General features: G+C 40.6%; 3 protein-coding genes and 1 long non-coding RNA gene across 4 annotated transcripts in view; 3 read left to right on the top strand and 1 right to left on the bottom strand.

The window, feature by feature from the left end:
• The first annotated feature begins 606 nt into the window (after positions 1 to 606).
• si:ch211-103a14.5 (guanylyl cyclase-activating protein 1) lies at positions 607 to 4,286 on the top strand. Its single transcript, XM_054783649.1, has 4 exons — positions 607 to 801; positions 1,214 to 1,363; positions 1,821 to 1,911; positions 3,908 to 4,286. The coding sequence occupies exons 1-4, from the start codon at positions 607 to 609 to the stop codon at positions 4,039 to 4,041; spliced, it is 570 nt and encodes a 189-aa protein (XP_054639624.1). The 3' UTR covers positions 4,042 to 4,286.
• A 2,444-nt stretch (positions 4,287 to 6,730) lies between these two features.
• irf6 (interferon regulatory factor 6) lies at positions 6,731 to 17,992 on the top strand. The gene is made up of 8 exons (XM_054783643.1): positions 6,731 to 6,955; positions 7,136 to 7,314; positions 9,918 to 10,113; positions 12,274 to 12,372; positions 12,449 to 12,718; positions 14,333 to 14,725; positions 14,809 to 14,927; positions 17,161 to 17,992. The coding sequence occupies exons 2-8, from the start codon at positions 7,141 to 7,143 to the stop codon at positions 17,389 to 17,391; spliced, it is 1,482 nt and encodes a 493-aa protein (XP_054639618.1). The 5' UTR covers positions 6,731 to 6,955; positions 7,136 to 7,140; the 3' UTR covers positions 17,392 to 17,992.
• The window catches only part of LOC129185950 (uncharacterized), a 14,246-nt gene continuing 4,834 nt past the window's right edge, over positions 14,030 to 23,441 (bottom strand). The window contains exons 2-3 of the long non-coding RNA XR_008572170.1: positions 22,226 to 22,349; positions 14,030 to 14,946 (exon numbers count right to left, since the gene is read on the bottom strand). This is a non-coding gene — a long non-coding RNA (uncharacterized LOC129185950). The remainder of the gene's footprint in view (positions 14,947 to 22,225; positions 22,350 to 23,441) is intronic.
• The window catches only part of eps8l3a (EPS8-like 3a), a 17,906-nt gene continuing 13,768 nt past the window's right edge, over positions 19,304 to 23,441 (top strand). Inside the window, 5 exon segments of the mRNA XM_054783641.1 lie at positions 19,304 to 19,692; positions 21,796 to 21,867; positions 21,937 to 22,010; positions 22,083 to 22,147; positions 22,215 to 22,373. Of these exon segments, the coding sequence (XP_054639616.1) occupies positions 21,803 to 21,867; positions 21,937 to 22,010; positions 22,083 to 22,147; positions 22,215 to 22,373 (363 nt within the window). The 5' untranslated portion in view covers positions 19,304 to 19,692; positions 21,796 to 21,802.

Raw genomic sequence — 23,441 nt, 5'->3', positions numbered from 1 at the left:
ATAAACTTGTATTATGATGGAAAAAAACGTCATTTTCAGTAGCATTCACCCATATTACTGAGGTGAAATGCAGTTTTTCTTGAGCTCCATGTAGCTTCCTGGCACATCTCCATGTGTTGCTTTGCTAAACATCAAAGTGGCCCTTGCATCCTTTCATTTTTCAGGATGTGGCCCTCACTGGAAAAGGTTTGGACACCCCTGGTCTAGGGCATAAAGCGGACACCATACTAGCCATAGCACATTGTACGCTGACGTTTTAGTGGAGTGATATCGCCATTCGTTTTCTACCACTGATCATGCTCGGGGTCGCAGGTGGGATGGAGCCGATTCCAGCAGACTTGGGTTGCCAGTCCATCACAGCTTTTCTTTGTTCACTTCACAAAATCCAAAGGAACACGCCGTGGCTCAATCACATAAGGGGGCAGTTATCTCTGCCCTTTAGGTCTCTTTAAATAGTTAAGACTCGGTGGGCAAGCAAAGCAGATTACCACTTCAGAGCTTTGCACATATGCTGTGTCGGATGCCTGTCTAACCCACACAAACACACCCAATACCGTGCATGTGAAGGATCTGACCAAGGGTTTTCTTGATTTGAGCAAAACAGACATGGGAAACAACGGCTCCACTTTGGAGGATCTAACCACTTGCGAGAGCCACCAGTGGTACAGGAAATTCATGACCGAGTGCCCATCTGGACTTCTTTCTTTTTATGAGTTCAAGAAGTTTTTTGGGCTGAGGAACCTGTCGGAGACGTCAAACGCCTACGTGGAGTCTATGTTTACGACCTTCGATCTGAATGACGTGAGAACAATTTAGCCATTACTCCTAAATACATCTGTTCTCTTCTTCACCGTCTTATGTTCACTAGTCTGCACACATGCAGTATGTACTTCTGTTTCAGCCTTATTTGAGCTTTTTTGGCTTTAATATTCCAGAGATAAGCATACGGATGCTAGGAGACCTTAGCCTGTCATGCATGTCTGAAACAAATACTGTACACCATACAGTACCATACACGGACGGCAATGATTCCCTGATTGCCGAATGGTTTAATTCCACTAGTATGATATTTGATACTGGCGTACATCACCTCAGAACTATGTCAACACATTTTATGCACAGATTTTATTCCCAACCAAGAATATGATCTTTCTATGCTTAGGTATTGGTCAGATTGATATTGTTCATCCTGGTTTTTGTTTGTTTTATAAAGGACGGTTTCATTGACTTCATGGAATACGTCGCTGCTCTCAGCCTAGTTCTGAAGGGAGGGGTGCATCAGAAACTTCGCTGGTACTTCAAACTGTACGATCTAGATGGCAGCGGCTGCATTGACCGCGACGAGCTACTTCTCATCATTAAGGTGAGCCTTTCAATCGTGTGAAAGCTTCACGAGCGGCTTAGAAAATGCTGCTCAGGTTGCGTTCACATTTGCAGTCCGGCACTCTGTTCCGGATCAAAGTTTTTTGTGTTCATATCTTTGTCAGTGGACCAAATAGTGCTAGAGTTAAGCGTATGCTCTACATATGCTTCATTCACCGAGACCCATCTCTCAGGTGGTCTTGGTCCCCCTGTTTGGTCCAAGTGTCTTTTGCGAGAACGGTTCGTTTGGTCAAGTGTGAACACACCCTTAGCCACCTTGGTTCTGAATCAAACACAAGGTGTGAATCTGTATGAACAGTAGACAAAACCAAGCCCTGTGACTTTTTTGTTTTTTTTGCTAAGTGATAGCTGACACTCGGGCGACATCTACTGGTTGAGCGGAGAACAGTGCATGCTGTATGCTTCAACTAACATGACGTTTTGTTTTGGTCTTTCAGTCTATTCATGCAATCAATGGGGTCCCCGACGACACTAAAGCGCAGGAGTTTGCAGACATAGTGTTTGACAAGATTGACATCAATGGCGATGGTAAGATTTACTGATACGCTCCAGTTGAAGAGCCGTTGAAAAATGGCAAGAGTGTACATTTCATTCTAGGCAGAGTTTGAAAATGCAGAAGGAACAAACATTAAAGTGAAATAGGTTGAGCTGATCGGCTGATCAAAAGTTTAAGACCATAGCTCGAAAAAAAAAATCCAGAAACCCCCCTAAGATAGAAATAAAATGTATAAAAGTATAAAATATGTATGAGTAGCTGCACCATGAGGTGAAAAATGCCTTTGGGCGTGCTTGATGCCAGTGTTCCCAGGAGGCTAGTGGGAATGTTGCTCCAGGTGGGGAAGATGGCTTCACTGTCTGGAACTCATGTCCATTTTTGTACATTTAGATCAGGGGAACACGCAGGATTAGGTTTGGGCATCGTTTGAATTTGAACAATTCCGGTTCCGAGTCGGTTTCCTCATTTCGATTCCCAACTGTTCTCGATTCAGATGCTTTTTAGAGGCAGGGTCATGGACGTTTGGACAGTTTAAGTGAGGGCGCTAACCAGAGTTCTTTTTGGATGAAACGCCTGAACTTTTCCATGAATTGTTTCATGATATGAACTTTCACCTTTATCACCTTTGCTACTAATTTCTTCCAGGGCTATTTTCTAGTGTATAAATATCAAAGCATTCATCTTGAATATAAATGTTATGAAGTGTCTTTTTACAGGAGTACACTGTCACAAAAGATGTTTACGTTTGAAAATTGGTGTACTTTGCTGCCTCAGTGTTGGTGTACGCTCATTTTAATGAAACCCTTATTTTGATAACAAAATTAAACAGGATATACAGTAGCCCAAAGCGCTCTTATTTTGAAGGCTGGAAGTGTGCAAACAGGAGACATACTGTGCCAATCATAAACTTGCCTAGCTGTAGCCTTTATTTACTCCCCAACTTCCACATCAGCTAGCATCCTGAAACCCTGGGTTACACTGGCGTGAGACAGACGTCATTTATTGTTTGACTTCCCTGATTCTGACTGCTTGGTGGAAGTCCGACGTAGCGCATCAACGACAAAGTACTTACAGTATTTCTACAACATGAATGTGTGAACATGAATCATGTTGACCGTGCACCCTCCTTTGCATGATATTGTTGTGTTGCAAATGTTGCACTGAGCCGACCCCTCTTTTTTTTATGAAGTTAAGCCAAACTTTCTTCTTCTTCGCTGGTGCTCGCCGGCGTCTTCATTGGTGTTTGCGGTTATTTCTTCTGGTCGGCAAAGTGGGCATCGAACCTAGAAATTGAAATAAAGAAAGGGAATCGGAATGTTAGTCCCACTTCCCATCCATGCCCAAGACTCGATGCCCAACCCTACACAGGATGGCCCAAAAGAGTGATCTTATCCTCTTTGTGAAGTGCAGCGTTGTCCTGTTGAAAAGCCAATCATTACCACACAGACGAGGGCCTTCAGTCATGAGGGATGCTCCCTGCAACATCTCCACACAGCCGGCTGCCGTTTGACGCTCCTGCACAACCTGAAGCTCCATTGTTCCATTGAATGATGGTGTGTCTACCACTTGACTTTTTTGTTCCATGACCCTCAGGATGTTTGAAGAAGTTTCAAATGACTGTCTTGCTGCGTCCAACCTCAGCAGCAATGGCGCACTGCGAGAGGCCTTGCTTACAATCCCACCGCCTACAAAGAGAGAAAGCTTTTTTGCCTTTGCCATCAAGAGATCATGACAGTGTGAATACCTGACACTAAATCACGTTCAATCCACATTTTTGCACACATTTTGCCTTTTATAGGCTGTGCTCTTAAACATTTGATCAGCTGATGAGCAGCCTATTTTACTTTAATGCTTCTTTGCAATTGCAATAAACTCACATGTCTCACTCCCACTTCTTCTTTTGCATTTTGAAGCGCTGCTGAGAACCTCCTTAAGATCCAACAATGCAAAATGTACATTCTTACAATTTTTGAACTGGTCTTAAAATTTTGATCCAGGAATATTACATTTTACTTCTTCCCCCTAAAGGTGAACTGTCCTATGAAGAGTTCATGGGCGGGGTTCAAGAGGACGAGGCGCTACTGAAGACTCTCACACAGAGCTTGGACCTGTCACACATTGTTCAGAAAATCCAAGGGGAGCTGAACAGCTGTGGAAAGTAACGGGAATCACAAAAGATGGCAGCAGGACCAATCTCTTGGCGGACTTCACATCAACCCTGACTGAGCGTTTTCATCAGTTTTGCTGATGACACAGACTCACACCCTGCTGTGCTGCCCTGTCACATGACAAGAAATGCTCTATGGAAGCTTCACTTGTTGCCACTGAAAGACTGAACAGCTGGACATGTGCATTCAGAAGTTTAGAGAAGGTCAAATGAAGTTCACCTGTAAAAGGTTACAGTTCATTTCAGGTTCATGCTGAAATCCCAATATTCCTAACTTTTTGATAGTGGTGTATATTTGGCTGAATAAGTAACTACTGCCAACTGCTATGATACATACAGTATGTTCATGAATACACATTTGGACATTATTTGCAACGGCACATTTGTACTGGAAATGATACGAGTGGACACGAGGCACGCTACATGTCAGTGTGCATTTAAGGCTCATCTTTGTTGCAAGTCTCGTAAATAGACCAAATGTGGTTTATACACTGAATATGACATAATGCAGTTGACCTATTGTACTAACAAATGCAGTAGTGCAGTCCTAGCACTAGAATTACAGTCAGGTTCAACACAGGTCATTAGATTTTACCCAAAAAAAAGCACAACAGTAACCCCCCACCCATGTAAACTAGGGGTGGCCTGGGCGTCATTTTCTTTTACCCTTTTGCAACATAAAAAAATGAATGTATATAGAAAAAAATAGTATATATAAAAACATGAAAGCAGCATCATCTCCCGACAGAAGAGCAGTTTCAGTGGCAGATTACTATCACTGTCCTGCTCTGCTGAATGTGAAAGACTGAGAAGATCATTCCTCCCCCACGCCATGCGGCTTTTCAACACAACAGAGGGGTAGCATTAAGAACACACACAGGACTGGACTTATTACCTTGTTGTATATTATTACCTGTGCCAAGCGCAGCGCGGAGGTTATGTTTTTTCTGCCAATTATCTGTTTGTTTGTTTGTGTTCAAAATACTGTAACTTGAAAAGTTCTGAATGGATTTGGATGACATTTTCAGGAATTGCCGCAAATGGGATATGGAAGAACGGATTATATTTTGGGGGTGTTCTGGATCGCCTTCTGGATCCACAAATTTTTTAAAGGATTCTTTAACATTGCGAGCTAGGACCATTTTCGTCATTTGTGCATATAACTCCACAAAAAAATGGTCAGAGCACCGGGGGGAAATAAGTACGGGACAAGTTTCCAACAGGTTCTACAAACTCAAATCAAAGACTGATCCAGATAATGGAATCAGTCCGGATATTGTCATCCAGAATATAACAAAATAGAGGACCTTTGCAATTTTCCTCATAGGAAGACACCAAACGAAGCTATAAACATGCAACAAACACCATGACATATAGCCAAGACACTGTGGAATCTGGAGTGTGCCAACAGATTTGTTGTATCTTCAAAAGCTATGGAGCTAGAGCCAGTAGAAAACCGCCATTACGGAAAATGTAATTTTTGTGAGTAACTACTCAACTATTATTTATAACATGATGGACCCAATTGCTAATGCTATGTTTTCATGGTCAAGGAATCTAAATATGTAGATCAAATAAATGTAGGACTGATATTTATGCTGTAAATCACAATACGGGGGGAAATATGGCGCTTGGCAGAGGTCTGCGCTCTCCGAGTGCTTTCGTAGTTTTGCACTTGAATTTTAAGTGATTTGTTCCATATTTATTTACTCTTATTCTATTTTCTTATTTTTCTCATCTCATGCATAGCTATCTATCTATCTATCTATCTATCTATCTATCTATCTATCTATCTATCTATCTATCTATCTATCTATGTGCAAGGAAAAGGGGTGTCATTAGCATGACACATCAACACACGAGCACACACACAAACATAACTGGTGAAACTACACGACCAAAAGGAAAAGATGCCATCATAGAGAAGTTTCAGGGTGTGTCCTGTTTGATTTGGTGGGGGTTATTAATAGCAAAGCTACCATTCATCTTTATGTTCGGCATTCATTTAAAAAATGGCCATGAACCCTTAGGTTAATCATAAAAAACGATGACATTATGCAAATTTGAGATTACACGCAATTGGGAATTGGTGGGATCCAGGCCTGTCTGATTCTCTGTTTATTTTCACCGATATCTTGTTTGTGTTTTTTTTTTTGTTGTTGAGTTGTTCATATTGTTACAATGTTGATATTGTCACGTGTATAATGTTATATATTGTTATCTTATCTTGTTTGGGGGCAATTCAATTCAATTGTTTGAATGACAGCCAATTTTTTCTTTTATTTTGCGCTACAGTTTACTCTGCTCACAGTTGTGTGTACTAAAAGGGAAAAATTGCATTATTTCGTTGATGTTGTTGTATGCAATATATTGTTACATTATTCACAAATCACAAATGTTCGTTGATAAAAATATATTTTTGTTCACCTGTGGTGTATTTTGACAACGGTGTACTAGTGATCAACAAATTGAAGGCCAAATCATTCAACGGTCTTGGAAAATTGGTATTGATACTCAAAAGTATCGCTATCGGCGACGCTGCATCGTAGTCACTTGGTATCGAGCCGATACCAAAATGTGCAGTAGCGGCCACCACTATCGTCTGCGGCTCCAATGGAAAAGGTGTGTCATTGCTGTGACGTCACACACGTACCTGAGTTTCGGCTTGGAGAAGTGGGCGGGGCGGGGCGAGTCAAGGGCGAGAAAACGGCGAGTCCGAGTTGACTTGGACAGCCGTGTTGTGATATTCACATTTGAGCTCTTTCGTTGATTTATCGAATAGACACACCGGTGTGAATTCCACAGGGGTCGTTTTGGGGACAGCGACGGTTTAATTTCTCCCCCCCAACTCTTTTTTTTTGGGCAGAGTCCGACAGGTAAAAGGAACGGCCACTTCCTGGTTCGCGCAGGTAAGCGACTTTGTTTGATTCCACCTTGTGTGCTTGAACGCAACACACTTGTCAGGTTGTTGCTGGAAAACGCCGATAGAAACGCTTGACTTGTCCTTGCCGAGAACACGTTCACCCACTCGTGTGTGTGTGTGTGTGTGTGTGTGTGTGTGTGTGTGCGCGCGCGCGTGTCTTACCCAGTCAACATGTCCGTGGCGCCGCGACGTGTCCGCCTGAAGCCGTGGCTGGTGGCCCAAGTGGACAGCGGGAGATATCCTGGCCTGGAATGGCTCGACCGTGAGGCCATGCGCTTCAAGATCCCGTGGAAACACGCCACACGACACACGCCCCAGCACGAGGACGAGGACACCATATTTAAGGTACCTGTTGCATCAAACGAACACATTTACTTTGGTGTGTTGAAACATCACAAACATGACAAAAAAATGTGCGTGTAGTGCTTGCACACGCATTGTCAGGCATCAAAATTAGTATTGACATTGTGGCTTGGGGGGTCATTTGTGGCCCACAGCAGTTTTTTTTACGTTTTTGACCCGCTTTATATGATGCGTTCACGTTATGCTAATAAGCTGGTTTGTTGCATTTATCCACTTTTAACATCAACAGTTGTCCCTTGCCGCTTCGCTTCGTGGTTCCATTTCCGTGGCTTCTGCCTATCATGGTTTTTAAAAAATTTGCTAATTAATAAATCATGCTGTTTTGTGGTTGAATACAATCAATTAATATTTAAAAATATCCATATTTAAGCAAACCTTTGCCTGAATTATGTATTTCCAAGCACAAAATGACTAAATGCACTAAAATACAGGTACAGTGGTGCCATGGTTAATGTCATTAATGTGTTCCAGAAGGTCCGACTCAAACCAAAACAGACTCTAACCAAAGCAATTTTTCCCATAGAAAATACTGTAAATCCAATTAATCCATTCCAGACACCCAAAAATGTTAAACAACAGATTACATAGACAATAATTATAGTTTTACAATAAGTGTCTTATAAATTAAAAAATTTAAAAGATAAACAATACAATAAATAAATACAAATGACAAATTAATGGACAATTGAACATCTAACATCACTTTTGCCTAGTTTTGTTGGAAAACCCACCCACAAAACCATCAATTACCAAAATAAACACGATGTGCTGCAACCACAATTCTAAAATATATCAAACAAAATATCAATGTTCCAGAACCAATGAACATGAACCTTGCCTTTTAATAAAGGAAATGAAAAAAAAAAAAAAAAACAACCGCTGGCGTTAGTGACGTTATGACGGATGCCTCATAAGGTGTCTGGTGACGTGTGCTATGTTTTGACTGTGGATGCCGCGAACATGCTACGGTAAGTTTGAATGTTTGTTTTGTTGTTTGTTGGAAACAGAAATGGGTGTATGGATGTAAAACCGTCAGTGTCACCCTCGATGCGCCACCGGCTTGATAGATTGTTACGCGGGAACCAGAGTAGATGTGTGCGCACCGCAGCCGATGACGGAGCCACACCCGTCATATTTACATAGCTCTGAAATGACGACGGGCTTCTCTTTAAGCTGTAAAATTGCATGTTTGTTACATGGTGTGTCTCTCTACAACTCTGATATAAACAAACGCTGTTGCTCTAAAATGGCGCCCGCGGCCCACAATGCATTGTGTGATCATGTGCAAGTATCACGAGATTTCGTCTTGTGCGCCTGATTCACAATGGCGGCATAAACAAACCGGACGGTATTTTGGACGCTAAACAAGCGGGCGAACGCAAGCCAAGGCAAAACATTTTGCAAAAAGTTTGGATGTTAACCAAAAAACGCGCTAACTAGGGCAGACCTTAACCGAGGTTCGATTTTCATGACTTCACTGTCACTGTTCACTGCAAAACCATACTCACTCATAAATCATGCTGTTTCCTGTTTGAATATGTCCTATAATTAACATAATGTGCATATTTAAGTGCATTTTTGCCTAAATAAAGCATACAAATGAATAAATGAACTCAAATACATATGTAAGGCATTCAGAAGAAGCTGTGAACGATATGTAGTATGGATCGTAGTATCCCATTCCGATACTGAGTAAAATTTAGGCTGGTCTTGGTGATACCGAGCCGATATTTTGTACAAATTCACTTCATGTGTAATGGTAAATTTTAAATAGTGGTGTATTTCATATCATAGCATAAGGAATACAAGACATTTAATGAATTTATTAATAAAAAAACAAATTAAACCCTGAAGTATATTGAGGTAGTGGGGTGATTTACAGAAAAAGCAGGACAAAAATCATATAAAATGTATGGAAATGGTATTTTAAACAATAAAATAGGAAGTAAAATAATAACACATGGCTCCGTTTCAACAGACAAACATTACCTCAAATGACTGAAGTATCAAAATTCTTTATTTTGATTTAAAAATGTATTGTACAGCATGAAGAGCTGGTATCGGAAGTATCGATATTTTAGTATTGATCAGCACATCACTACCCCTTAGGGAACACGTACAGCAACACAAACGCGCATGAGTCTTATGTCTTAAATGGCTTCTTTACTCTTATGTCTACTATATTGGGTAATCAGTGTAAAAGTGACTATAGGGGTGTTATTCCATGTCTAGAGGGCTCTAATAATGTTGAAAAAATGTATTTAGATGGTCGTAAACAGGTTTTCTATGCTGTAACTATGGAAATATTCCATTTATAAATAAAGAATCCCACTTATCACGGTCGGGCCTGGAACTAATTAACTGCTGTATTTTAATATGCATAGCGAAGCCTGCTTTTTATAAAGTGGTGAGTGTACACACATGGCAGGCTCAGCTACCTATGGGCGGGTCAGAGGTAGTGCGTCATTGTAGCATAAAATGCTATTAGTGTACATCAGTCCCGCCATCCGTTTATGCGCGTGTGTGTGACTCATGCACAGTTTTAAGCATGTGATGTTGACACGTCCACTGACATGTTCCTTCAGGCGTGGGCTGTAGAGACAGGGAAATTCCAAGAGGGATCTGATGAACCTGATCCCGCCAAGTGGAAAGCCCAGCTCCGGTGTGCCCTGAACAAAAGCCGGGAATTCAACCTCATCTACGACGGAACCAAAGAGGTCCCGATGAATCCCGTAAAGATATACGACGTCTGTGATATCCTGCAGCCTCTCAGCAACCCGGGTAATGAGAAGATGCCGCTTCAGGCCATGGACAAGATTATCTTCCAGCATTTCAGCATCTACCTCATTATTGTCTATGGTTTTTATGTTCATGTTTCCTTGACTTTAAAAGGTCCCTGACATTGTTGATCAACTTTGCTTAAATACGATATATATTGTTTGTAATTACAGTCTACATTGTTCAATTTTTGAATGGTACATTTGCAAAAATAACATTTATAGTTCATGGCGCCACCCATGACGACCTACAGTAGCTCGCACCGTTCAGTCTCATTTCCGGAAGTGACGCCATGGGAGTACCATCACTCAGGTAAACAAACATGGCGGTGTACGAGACAGAGGATGTTTACAGTGATTATAGCCAAGATTTGAGCAATGTGTCAATAGTTTTCGAGGCAAAAAGGAGGAAGAAACATTTGGAGATGAAATAGAGAACTTTCATAACCCTTGCCCTTAAGACATGGCGATGAAGATTGGTCGTCTTCAAAACACAGAACGGTAAGTGTAGATTACTCTGGAGTTGCTTATCCATCGATTATTGTTAAAAGCGCCAAAGTCGCAAAATTGTGACAAGCAACATTGCTGAATTTAACAAGCCATTTCTGCAAATATGATGCCTCATGTAGTCGCTATTTTACACCAGGAGATGGTCGACATCTAACTTTAAAAAGAGCAACATTTGTGCGTGTTTCTGTGCCAAGTTTAGCAGCGTAATGAGTTTGAACCCCCGTGTACACGTGAGTTCACGGCTGCTTGCGGCAGCGAGTCTGCTCGCTACGACAGTCCACAAAGCATATATGTATATGATAATGATGAAACATGTTTATATAACATGTATAATGCTTTACAGCCTTGTTGCTATCATGAGTAGTGTTTAGAAGACATTATGTGATTTACTCTGTTCTGTGGCAACTTTGACGACGTTCTTCTTGTCTTGTTTTCCTGTGTACCAGCGCAATAGCATCTTTTTTCAAAATGCGTTTACTTTTACTTTTGCACCAAATGTTTCTTGTAAAGGCGTTCATAGCAGTCATCAGTGAAATAATCACTGCAAAGAACAGAACTTGAGGTGGGCGTCCATCCGTCTCTCGTTCTCTGGACTTGCTCTGTCCATTGTTGTCTTAAACCTTCCTCTTTTGGAAAAGAAAACTGACAGTATCACTCGGCTACTGTGAACATCCAGCAGCAACAAAACATTTTGGCAAGACTTAGATGAAAAATACACTGAACCATGTCGACGAGCTTCCTCGAGGAGCGTTTGTTTACTCTGCTTTAGCTTCCGGAATGAGGCTAAACAGCAAGCGCGAGCTCGTCATGTGTGTTGCCATCAATTATAAATGTCCTTTTTGCGAATTTACCGCTCGCTTTTAAAAAATTGAACAATGTGGAACATAATTGCAAACAATATATAACATATTTAAGCTAAGTTGATGAATGATGTCAGGGACCCTTTAAGTAAATCCTCTTCAGTCCGCAAGTACAGTACAGGGAGTCCTCAGGTTACGGACGTGTTCCTTTCCTTCGATGCGTTGAAAGTATGATTGGTGTAAGTCAAAACTAAATTAACACTTAAGTCCCACTGTACACAAGGCATAAAATACAGTCATAAAAACAATACATACAATAATTAAATGAAACTAATAAGAAAAAACACTACACTGTTTAGTTATTACTGTCACTTTCATAGGAGCACATCTTTCAACATGCCCAAGGATGCTGTAGCGACATGGCAGCTACAGTATGTGTGGTGTTGAGTTTTGTCATTTCCGGTTGTCTGTGAACGTGACAGGCTGAGCCCTGTCAGCAGTTGCGTTTGCTGATGTTGTCTGGGTGTGGTTCGGCTGTTACATTTTTGCGGGAAAGACTATCAATCGACCGCCTCGGGGTAGAGGTTGCAGTACCATCTTGGAGCCCCACAAAGTGTATTCTTCCACTCCAACTAGTTCTCCAGAAAGTCTTGCGTTTGCGGATCAAAATGAATTAATGTTTGTAACGGGAAATGCCGTAAACAGAGGACCACCTGTATGACTCCTCTTTTCCTGAAATGACTTCTGATTGGTCAAACTGGCCTCACAGTTAGGGGGTATTGCGCCACCTGCTGCTCGGGCATACACCTGCAGTGTGGCTTTCTGTGTGTAATATCGACTAAATGAAACCACAGGTTCTGCGGACGCTGGTCCTTGGACTCCGAGTGAGGAAGATGGCGCCGAGGAAGATGTTCCAGACACACCAGAATCTCTTCCTCCGTACCCGTCCAATGGTGGGTGCTCTTTGCATGATCACATAAAAACACAAGCCAAGAAAAGGATGAGAATGGATGATTTCTTGTGGACCAGGTACAAGTCCGTCCCCTCTCATCATGTGGTCTCCGATGGGCTCCGAGTCCTCCATGCCGCCTCCCGCAAGTTGCCCCCCGTCCAGCGAGGTTTGGCCCAAAGAGGAACCCGTGAAAATTTGGCCTAAACAGGAACCGGTGGATGTGGAGATGCACCCCCCACCATTGACTGCCATGCCCCCCGCTCCTCTGTCGGACCACTCTATGCAGGCCACACCTTTAGCCGACTCCTTTTTCGCCTCTCCAGAGATGTGGATCAGCTCCCTCCCGAGTAAGAGTTCTATTTTGACTTATTCTGAAAGTTACACCGCATACACTCCGTGTGCTTCTTTCATCCCGTGAGGGAAGTTAAGGTAGTATTTGGGGGAGGGGGGTTTAGGAACTAATTGAGACATAATGGAGTGCACTACCTGGCTGAATCCAGCTGAGGCGCTGTTGAGTCGGTGTCAGCTGTGGGAATTTGCGCGTCGTTCTATTCGGTACGCCGGCATGGAAACATTTAGAGCAAGGGTGTCCAAACTTTTTCCATCAAAGGTCGCATACTGAAAAATCAAAGATTGGACGGGCTACTTTTGATATTTGACATTTTGAAAACCCCAGAGAGATATGCGAACAAGTGATATGTATTTAAAGGAAAAAGCCTGCATCTCAGCTTTGTGAAATACGGTAGTTGAAAAAGCATATTATTAGTATAAACGTTTTCTCCTCAACTCTTTCAATCCCAGCCGTATTTCAGAAGACAACCCCTTCAATAGCGGCCATTTTAGACCAATCTTTCAAGGCACACACAATATTGTGTTGTATGGTTATATAAACATGGAACCTACCAAAAGAAGGATTAGACTCCCGTCTTCCATCAGAAAAAGAAATTTGTTTCTACCTTTTTCCGTTCTTTAGTAATCAGCAGTAGAACATAGGTAAGTTTCGGGAAAATATCAGTTTCTGACTAAAGAGAGAAAATCAGCTTTTTGTGAAAAGATATATTTCAAGCGTAGCTTTGACTTTGAAACACATATATTTTTTGCTTTTGTGACAGCTCAAATATCTAAATGACTATACCAACATAAATACCAAAAAGGGGCTGTATTACATCAAAATAACTTATTTACAAATACAACACCATCAACTATGTGTGCTCATGTGCATGCGTTAAAATTTCCCTACAGTGCGTCGTTTTTTTTTTTTGTGTGTGGTTCGCAATGTAACAGCTGCCTCTTTATGCAAGGCAAGGCTTCCTCTTCCTGTCATGTGTCTCTCCTTCCTCTCATGATTCACTTCTGCCACCCAGGGGCTGTTTTTATGGCATTAAAATTGCTCTCAAGCCTCATCCATTCGTGAGGAGTTGCATCAGCCCCCATTTTAGCCTCATGCGCAAAAAAAACAAACATATAAATACGTTGTTGAGATCGGGCGTTGGGGTTTATAAAAACTACGTCTTTGGTATTGAATGAGTTAATTATCATTTCTTTTATTTTTTACATTTTCCAAATGTAATATATAATAATATGGAGACTTTAGACAATGGCGGCTTTTCTTTTTAAGCATTTCAACTTTAACTTAAATTAATTTTTTACTAATTTACTTATTTTTTTTATTTTAATAACCCCCCCCACCCTTTTTTTTCTTGTAATATTATGACTTTATTTTCAAAAAGTGACTGTTTTTCTTCCATTTTGCCGTTTTTTTTTTTTTTTTTCTTGGTATTTTTAGAATGTGCCTTACTTTGGACAACCTCGATTTAGAGGGATTCTCCTATCCCCTTCAAAATGATAATCATTTGATGGAATTGCCCCCCTGGTCAATGAAGGAAGTGCAGTCAAGTGCGTAACTTCACCGTCAAAGCAGCCACATAGCAAACCTTTTTTTTTTTTTTTTTTTGACACAGTGACCGACCTGGAGGTGCAGTTCCTGTACCGAGGCAGGGAGATGTGTCCCACCATCACCGTCAGCAACCCGCAGGGCTGCAGGCTCTTCTACGGCGACCTCGGCCCCATGGTGAACCAGGAGGAGCTGTTTGGGCCGGTCAGCCTGGAGCAGCTGCGCTTCCCGACCACAGAGAACATCACCAACGACAAGCAGAGGCTCTTCACAAACCGCCTGCTGGACGTGATGGACCGAGGTCTGATCCTGGAGGTGAGCGGCCACGACATCTACGCCATCCGCCTGTGCCAGTGCAAGGTGTACTGGTCCGGCCCCTGCGCGCCCAACGCCGCCGCGCCCAATCCTATTGAGCGACAGAAAAAGGTCAAACTGTTTTGCCTGGAGTCTTTTCTCGGCGGTAGGTTCTCTCTGCAGCGCCTGTCCTCGCATCCTGCGTCGTTCTTTTATGCCACATACTGTAACTGCCTTTTTCATTCGTAGGCGTGATCGCCCACCAGCGCGGCCAGACGCCAAATCCACCCCAGTTTGAAATCAGCTTGTGTTTTGGAGAGGAGTGGCCCGATGGAAGGCCGACGGAGAGGAAACTCATCATGGTTCAGGTGAGAATCTTTGCTCTTTCTGTCAACGATATCAAGCATGGATCAGATGTCACCTGTGTATCCTCCTTTCATCTTTCTATTCTTAGAATCAAATAAACAAAATCTATCAATACCATAAACGCTCTAATTCTAACTGGGCCATCTTTTTACATCAGCGGCCCGTGTCTGCTTTTTTATTGGCCAGGGCACATCTTACAAATATAATAAAAAATACCTAACAAAACAAAAACGCAAACATGGAAAAATCAGCTGTAATTACACAAGAATAAAGTAAAAATATTAAGAGAAGTTGTAGTGTTGTGCGAAAATGTCACAATTTTACGAGAATAACATAAAAAAATGTCATTTTAGTAGCATAAAGTTGAAATATTAAAGAAAAAAGACATTATTTTTATTGAAGTCAAAATAAAAAGTTCTTTTCTAATGACAAAAATAAGAAAAAGTAATTAACAATAAATAATAAAAAAAGCAAAAATGAGAAATATCAGCAGTAATTACATAAAATAGTCAAAATATTAAGACAAAAAATGTAATCTAATGCAGAAAAGTCACAATTTTACCAGAATAAACTCGTAATATTATGACAAACAAAACCAAGTAAAGTTGTAATTTTTAAAAATATTTTAAGTTGGTGCGGGGAAGTTATAATAGTCATAATATGAGAAACAAAACAAAATAAAGTTGCCATTTTTGGAAAATTAGGTTGGGAAAAAGTTCTAATATTATGGGAATAAAGTCAAAATATTACAAAAAGAAACTTGATGAAGCTTGTTGAAGAAGAACGTTGAAATACTTACAAAAAATGCATCAAAAATGGAGGGAAAAGGTATGAAAATATCTACGTGTGTTGCTTTACAAAATATCAAAGTGGCAAAGTTGCATCCTTTTATTTGTCACTGTGGCCCTCGCTTGGAAAAGTTTGGACGCCCCTGCCATATAACATTTTTTAACGTTAATAATGATTTAGAGTGCATAAGAAAGCTGACCACATGGTCATTCATGTTTATAAGCGTACTGTACAAAACGGCAGCAAGAGAACCAATATTGTAATTGCGGTACGGTGCAGCCACCATTGGTTGTGCTGATGAGTTGCTTGTAAACGACGGTACGGCAAGTGTAACATGCATGACTGTCACACCGACCGCTGAGTAGTGCAAATAACATTTTAAAGCGCATGCAGAGGTCGATGCTGACCGCTTTTTGTACTTTAAATGCAGCTAGTGGTACCTTGTGGAGTTTATATAATTTTATTTTATTTTATTTATTTATTTATTTATTTTACAGACGAGCACTACTACGACGGAATATTGGGGTCACATTAGGGGGGAAAAAATAATTTGAGATTTTGAGAATAAAATAGTAAATTATGAGGAAAAAAAACTAAAAATATAAAAAATATATAAAATATTAAAAGAGTAAAGTCGTACATTTAGGGAAAATGTTTTAAAAAACTGTTACAGGCATGTGAAGGGGGTAAGGAAGGCGGAAGTGAGAAGGGCTAGCCATGCTAATTGAAATGCTCAACTGCTCTGTTTTGCTGCCACGTTATAAATAAAAGCTTGCCTGAAGCGAGAGGAAAGTTTCCTTTCTTCCTGAAGAGCTATGATCTATTTTCCCTCTGACATGCGATATTACGACTTTATTCTCTGAAATTTACGACTTTATTCCCGTGAATTTATCACTTTGTTTCCTCATTACTTTATGACTTTATTCTCGTGAATTTCTCGTCAATTCACGACTTTGTTCTCGGAAATTTACGACGCCTTTTCTTGTAAATTTTTTACTTTATTCTCGTGAATTTACAATTTTATTCCCAGAAATTTTCGACTTTTTTCTTGTGAATTTATGAATTCTCATAAATTTACAATTTTTTTTTCTTGTAAATGTACTACTTTTTTTTTTGTGAATTTACGACTTTATTCTCGTAAATGTACGCTTTTATTCCCAAAATCTCATTAAATTATTTTTTCCCAATACTCTGACGTCGCCTACAGCCACAGCTGCCAATGATTTTCGACCTGGTGCTAAGTAGAGACCCTGGCGGTTATTTGCGTGTTGCAGCAATAGATTAATAGAGGTTAATGAACTTGTTTGGAGAACTTGGGGTATTTCTGCCTGTGGTCAGTTAGCTAAAAGGCTGCAGAAAAATACCAACTTCCTCTGTACTTCATTAAGACTTTTTAAACTTTTTATTGGTCTTCTATATCCAATCATCTGCGTCGTCTTGTTGCAGATCATACCGGTGGTGGCCCGCATGATCACCGAGATGTTTTCTGGAGACAACACACGCTCCTTCGACAGCGGCAGCGTGCGCCTCCAGATCTCCATCCCTGACATCAAAGACAACATCGTGACCCATCTGAAGCAGCTCTACTGCCTCCTGCACACCAATCAAGGCCAGGACGGCTGGGTTTTGCCTCCCGGCTCGGGCTTGAACCTCGTCCAGACCCTGCAAGGCCAGTGAAGACCAAGCAGGGAGAATAACTATTCACATTTAGAAGTATGCGGCGTATGTTTTCATCTGGCTCTGCAGTATAGTTTATCTGTTGCTTCTCCTCTGCATCTACGTACAGTTTGTGTGCAGCAGTGCGAGTTTGACGGGCCAAAGTCCTGCCTGCTGCAAGGGATCATTAAACATAGTTAATAAGTTACAGACATAACTCTCTTTGTCCTTAACATGTCTTTGAGGGAGCTCAGTACCTTTCCCCTCACCCTTATTTTTAGCCCCTGAACTTTCCATATTTAAATATTTTGTAGGATGTTGTACAGCTGCCAAAACAACCTTCTCACTCGGCTAAGCTTGCATTTTTAAACAAATTATCGACAAAAAGTGTCATTCTGAGCTGTGTTTTTTTTTTCATTCACTGTATGTTTTAGGAGATCCTTGTGTATATACAAATATATATATATATATATATATATTGTTTTTAATTGGCTTATTGTGTTACAATTCAGCATTGTGACGTGATGGATGCTACTGCACTTGGGGTGCTGAGTTGTTATATGGCGCCTTTTGCTCTGTGATTTTTATGTACAATAAACATGTCATGCTAGCTTGAAGTTCATTGAGAAACTGACTGAAGTGGACTGATAAGTGCTTGTTGTCGGGATGTCCCCTGAACGTATCAGCATAACACTGCTGCCCTCTAGCGGCTCAATGGCGTAGTCACATGCTGGTCGTCTACACTGGCTCTCCGTAAGTGGTAATTTGCATATCGTTTGCATATGACGTTCTAAATGCTGTAGGGAAAAAAGCGAGTAAAAACACCTTAATTGAAACGGTCGCTGTTTGCTAGCATGAATTAACTTCAGTTTGGGTAGTTGGGACCCCTGCCTGACAGCATGCTTGGGATATGATGCACACTTTTAAACATTTGATGTGCAAATACTGTAAGAATGCCACTTTTAGACAACTGGCTTCTTTATTGTATCATGTAAGAATCATGTCTACATCAGTGGTCACCAACCTGTTTGACACCAAGACCTCTGGTCCTCTGGCTTTTTCTCTTTGTGCCTCTTGCTCTATTTTTTTTTTTTTTTTTACCATTTTTGCTGTTTTTTTACATTTTATTTAGTTTCTGCAGTGATGCAATTACAGATGAGCCACGGGCCGCGGATGGCCCCCGAGCCGCACTTCGGCCACTTCTACTTCTGTGGCTCTTCGTCGGGGTCGAGCTTGTGTCGCGGGCTCTGTGGGCAAAGCACATCTCGGCTCGTCGGCTCAGTGTCGTAAGCGAGCGATGGCGAGGAGACACAGACTGGAGGTGCACGACTATGGAGTTATGTTTGTGCCTTAATTTTGAGGTAGCAAGTCAGATTTGGAGCAATAATAACGTGCAATCGCTACTGATGTGTTTTCAGGCACGTGGCTCTCTCTCCCGCGCTTAACCTCGCGGCGAGGCGATCCGCTGCACGTCCGGTTGGGTTTTGGGAACTGGGTGCCCGTTGGTTGCTCTCCGGGAGGGGAGGGCACTGATGTAACAATAACTTTTTAAAAAAATATTCTCGCAATCGACCAGCAAAGTCCCAAAGATGGACGGGTTGGTGACCCCTGGTCTACATCAATTATGAAATGATTATAAAATTGAAATGATTATTATAAATGCTTAATAAATGATTATAACATGATTTGTCTGTGTTCCAGTGCCAATAAATGTTTTTCTTGAACGGCCAAAACGTAATGCGAGTGTTGTGGCTCCATGGTGGTAATTACAGTCTAATATGTCGTTGATTTACAGTCGAGTGGCAACCAACAAAGGCTTGCAAAGTATATCTTATCAGATAATGAGAAGCGTGACAGCGCCCTGACAGCATCAAGAATCGACGTCTTTTCCATGAATGTTTAACCGAGCGATCCCTCTTCAGGTCACACGATAACAAATGGGCAGGTGCTTTTATTGTGGAGGCAGTCAAGCGTTGTGTTTGTTTAACACTGACACGTCTTTTCAAACCGAACCTTTTCGTCTTTTCCAGGCAAACGTGCAGGAAAAAAATAGAACGAAAGCCAAGAAAGTTTGAATGAATTTTGGCTTTTACCGCCAATGTTGAGACAGTTTCTATCTGGCAACCTTTGCTCGGGCTGGACGCCACGCCGGGGGAAAAGCAGCTGAGTTATTCCACACATCGTCGTGTCATTCACGCTGCTGGACTTTGCACTCCTTGGCTTTACGAGTTGGTCTTAAGAGTGTCTTTGTAGTCACAATGGGACTTGAATTTGTGCTGCCGTTGTAAATATTCCACAAGGAGCCTCAGTCCAACACAAAAGGTAAGGACACTTTCAACTGGCTTTAAAGAATGCGTGGTCTTTTTCAAAGCTGTAAACCATAAAAGGGACGCAGGAGAAAACCTAAACGACGGAACTCTTAGCAATATTTCAGCCTAGCAAACTCATTTATTGTTATCATTTATCTCATAACATCACCTAACAGCCTTTTCAATGGCTTCCCAGTTTGCTGCAGTGATGGTCTGTTATTACAGTCTTATTTTGTGTCCTTTTGTTTACTTTAAGGAAAGTCAGTTTTATGGGAAGATTTACTAACGTAGCTTACGCTGCATTGTGCGTGACTTTTATTTTTATCGTGGCGTGGTGTGGTTTATTCCAGATTTAACAATGTGAAAAATAAGGACGACTACAAGATTAAAATGGTATATTTGTTAACAATGAATAGAAGATGAGTAAATTAGAATAGCCGGGGTTCTCTGTGTTTTAATATTGTAAATTTGTATTTAATTTAATTTTTATTTAATAAGATATTTAATTTGATTTGAAATACACATTTTTATTTCACAAAAAATACACTTAAGAAATTCCTTAATAATTGTAAACTATTTATTATGATATTTATTATAAAATATAATATTATATTTATTAGAACGTTTAGTATTTGTTGTTATTTAACAGAAAATAAGTTGGAGAGAGTGGAGGGAAGTAAAGCAAAGACATTGAGAATACAAATATTTTACAAAATAATTACTTTTTGATACTTTTTTTTAATGAAATATTTATTTAATTAGACATATATTCTATATGCTACAAAAATTATGCTTTAAAAAAATCCTTATAATTCTGAATCATTTTATGTAAATGATAATATTATGTTTATTATAACATTTAAGTTAGAATAAGCAAAGACACTGAGGGACATTTTTTTATACAATATTACATTTTTTAAAATTCTTTCATAAAATATTTATTATATATATATATATATATATATATATATATATATATATATATTGTATTTTATTATGCTCTGCGATTGGCTGGCAACCAGTCCGGGGTGTACCCTGCCTCTCGCCCAAAGTCAGCTGGGATAGGCTCCAGCGTACCCCCACAACCCAAATGAATATGAAGGTGCACAGAAAATGAATGAATGAATCAATATATTTTATTTTACAAACAAATGTACTTTAAAAAATCCTTATAATTCTGAATGACTTATTATAAAATATAATATGTTTATTATAAAATTGAGTACTTGTGGATAATTAATTGAAAATAAGAGAAAATATGAGAATTAATATATTTTATATGATAATTTTATATTTTTATAATCTTATTATTTTATAATTTTTATAATCTAAGAAAATGTCATTATATATATATACAGTCAAACTATATATATATATATATATATATATATATAAATACAAAAACAAAAGCGTAAAGCATAAAGCAAAGACACTGAGAAAAAAATAAGAAATAAATAAAACAGAGACTTTTACAAATCCTTATAATTATCATTATTTATCATAACATGTATGATAAAAGATATATATAAAAAAATTTATATCTTTATTTGGCATGTATTGATAATTAATAGACAATAAATACATTAGAATATGTGCAGAGAAGTAAAGCAAATTGAGAATAAATACATTTTATTTGTATAATTATTTGATAAAACATGATTTTATTACTATTAAATATATATATATATATATATATATATATATATATATACATTTATATACTATTATATATATATTTTTATGTTGCAAAAAGTATACTTAAACAATCTTTAGAATGATAAATGACTGATTATCATCCAAATGTGAATGTTTATTTTTTACCAACTATCAAATTGGGGGGAAAAATGTGCTGCATGCTAAAACTTTCTTTGTTTTGTTTTTTGTAACTGATTTGCTCGAGTAAACAAGCATTTGTGTTCCTCCAATGCGACGGAGCTTATCTGCACACAAAGCATACTACGTGACGCGTTACGTTATGCTTGTTTCATAATCGGGTGCCGCACTCAAATCTACCGATAAAGTCACCCCCGTAAACGCCCACGATACGGCGGAGACGTGTGTCTGTATGACACTGGGAGTGACTGAGCGTGTGCATCGATATCATGTGACACTGCAGTGCGAGGATGTACAGGAGCGACAGTCCGTTGGGCAACGACACCAGCAGTTACTCGGGATCCATCCAGTCCAGGTATGTCTTACTCTCATCGATATCTACACACGCACACAGCTAGTAAGTTGCTTGTATTTGCTGCCACAGTGGCTACTCGGCCACGGATGAGGCGTCATCGCAGGTGTCGTGTATGTCGAGGCCCAGTGCAAAGTCAATATACTGTAAGTAAACGCATCACGTGACTTTCATGATTCACGATAATGACCCAAGAGCTCCCGCTTATGCTCCAACAGTGCAAAGGAAGGCGTACGCCGCCTCCATGAACAAGACCATCAACTATTTCCATTACAGAGTGGAGGTGAGGTGCTGTGATGTTGTCCTGCACGTGTGCTGCTGAAGCTGAGCGCTGTTTCACTTTGCGGCAGCATCTACTCACGTGTGAGCTGGACGGCACGGAGCTGCGAGGCCTCCCGGACTGCGTGGAGAGGCTCAATCTGCTGGACCGGATGGGGCGAGTGTGGGGTCAGAACATGCTGCTGGAGGTCAACGGGCCCCACCTGCTGCTCACCGACACAGAGAGCAAGGTCAGTGAGGCCGCACTCATGCAGCCCCACGCCAGGCACAGTTATCTTGCTACTAACTTGTATGTTGACTCATTTTCAGTGGATAGCACTGCTAACTGCTAACCAAGCTGCACACAGACTACTCTAAAATACATCCAAGTTTACTCTGTGTAGCAGCAGCGCACAAACTGTGGCCCCAAAAGCGTCTTAATCCGACCCACCGGGCGTTTCCAATTCCTTTTTTTTGTTTTTAACATGACCTGCAGTGCATTGTGGCACGTTTGAGTCACACAGGAAAAAACACCCACACACACCCACACACACCATAACCTACCTAGTGCACCATGTGGGCATACAAATAAATGTCTACGCCCAACACCCGTGCCCAAACTACACCCATACATTCCCTCCGCAAGGCATGCTGAGTAGCTTGCGGTAGTCTCCCCACCAACATTTCGCCGTGTTTGTTGCACTTTTGCTTGATTGCAAAATGTGTCGAGGAGTTTGTCAGGGCAGCAAACAAGGAGGGACATTAACACACTCTTGATCTCCAGTGTTTTATCGCTCATAGTTAGGCCTGTCACGATAACAAATTTTGCCAGTCGATGATTGTGCTTCAAATTATCATCGATAATCGATTTTATCGACTTTTTGAAACAAAATTTTTTCATTAAATGTCACATTTGAACCACTAGATGGTACTTAAGTAAAGTGTACCTGTGGGAGACATTAGCTTGATGCAGAAGTTGCCTGTATGTATGTTTTTGCAATGTAGCCAGCGACACTGTTTTTGCTACTGTTTGTTTACATTTGCGGACCTCAGTAAGCGCTGAATGCTGGCACGAAGGCTCCGCTGCCCGAGGCACCTACTGTACATCGATTGTTTTTTTTCCCAGTTGAGAAAACTGCTCACCGTGTTCATTCCGTTTAAAAACAAAATAGTCCCATTCAATGCAGCTGTCGGCTGTGGCGTTCGCCTCAGAAACCATCGCTTCTGCGCCTTCTTCATGTTAGCGTATGCTGCCTCTACAAGTTCCCTGCTAAACCCTCTGTATCCCTTCACGAGTAGCCCCGCTTCCACAAAGAGGC

This window comes from Dunckerocampus dactyliophorus, chromosome 8, assembly GCF_027744805.1.
Source record: "Dunckerocampus dactyliophorus isolate RoL2022-P2 chromosome 8, RoL_Ddac_1.1, whole genome shotgun sequence".
In the NCBI taxonomy this organism is placed as follows: domain Eukaryota; kingdom Metazoa; phylum Chordata; class Actinopteri; order Syngnathiformes; family Syngnathidae; genus Dunckerocampus; species Dunckerocampus dactyliophorus.
Note: the sequence above shows the minus strand (reverse complement) of the source record. Positions and strands in the feature narration are given on the sequence as shown.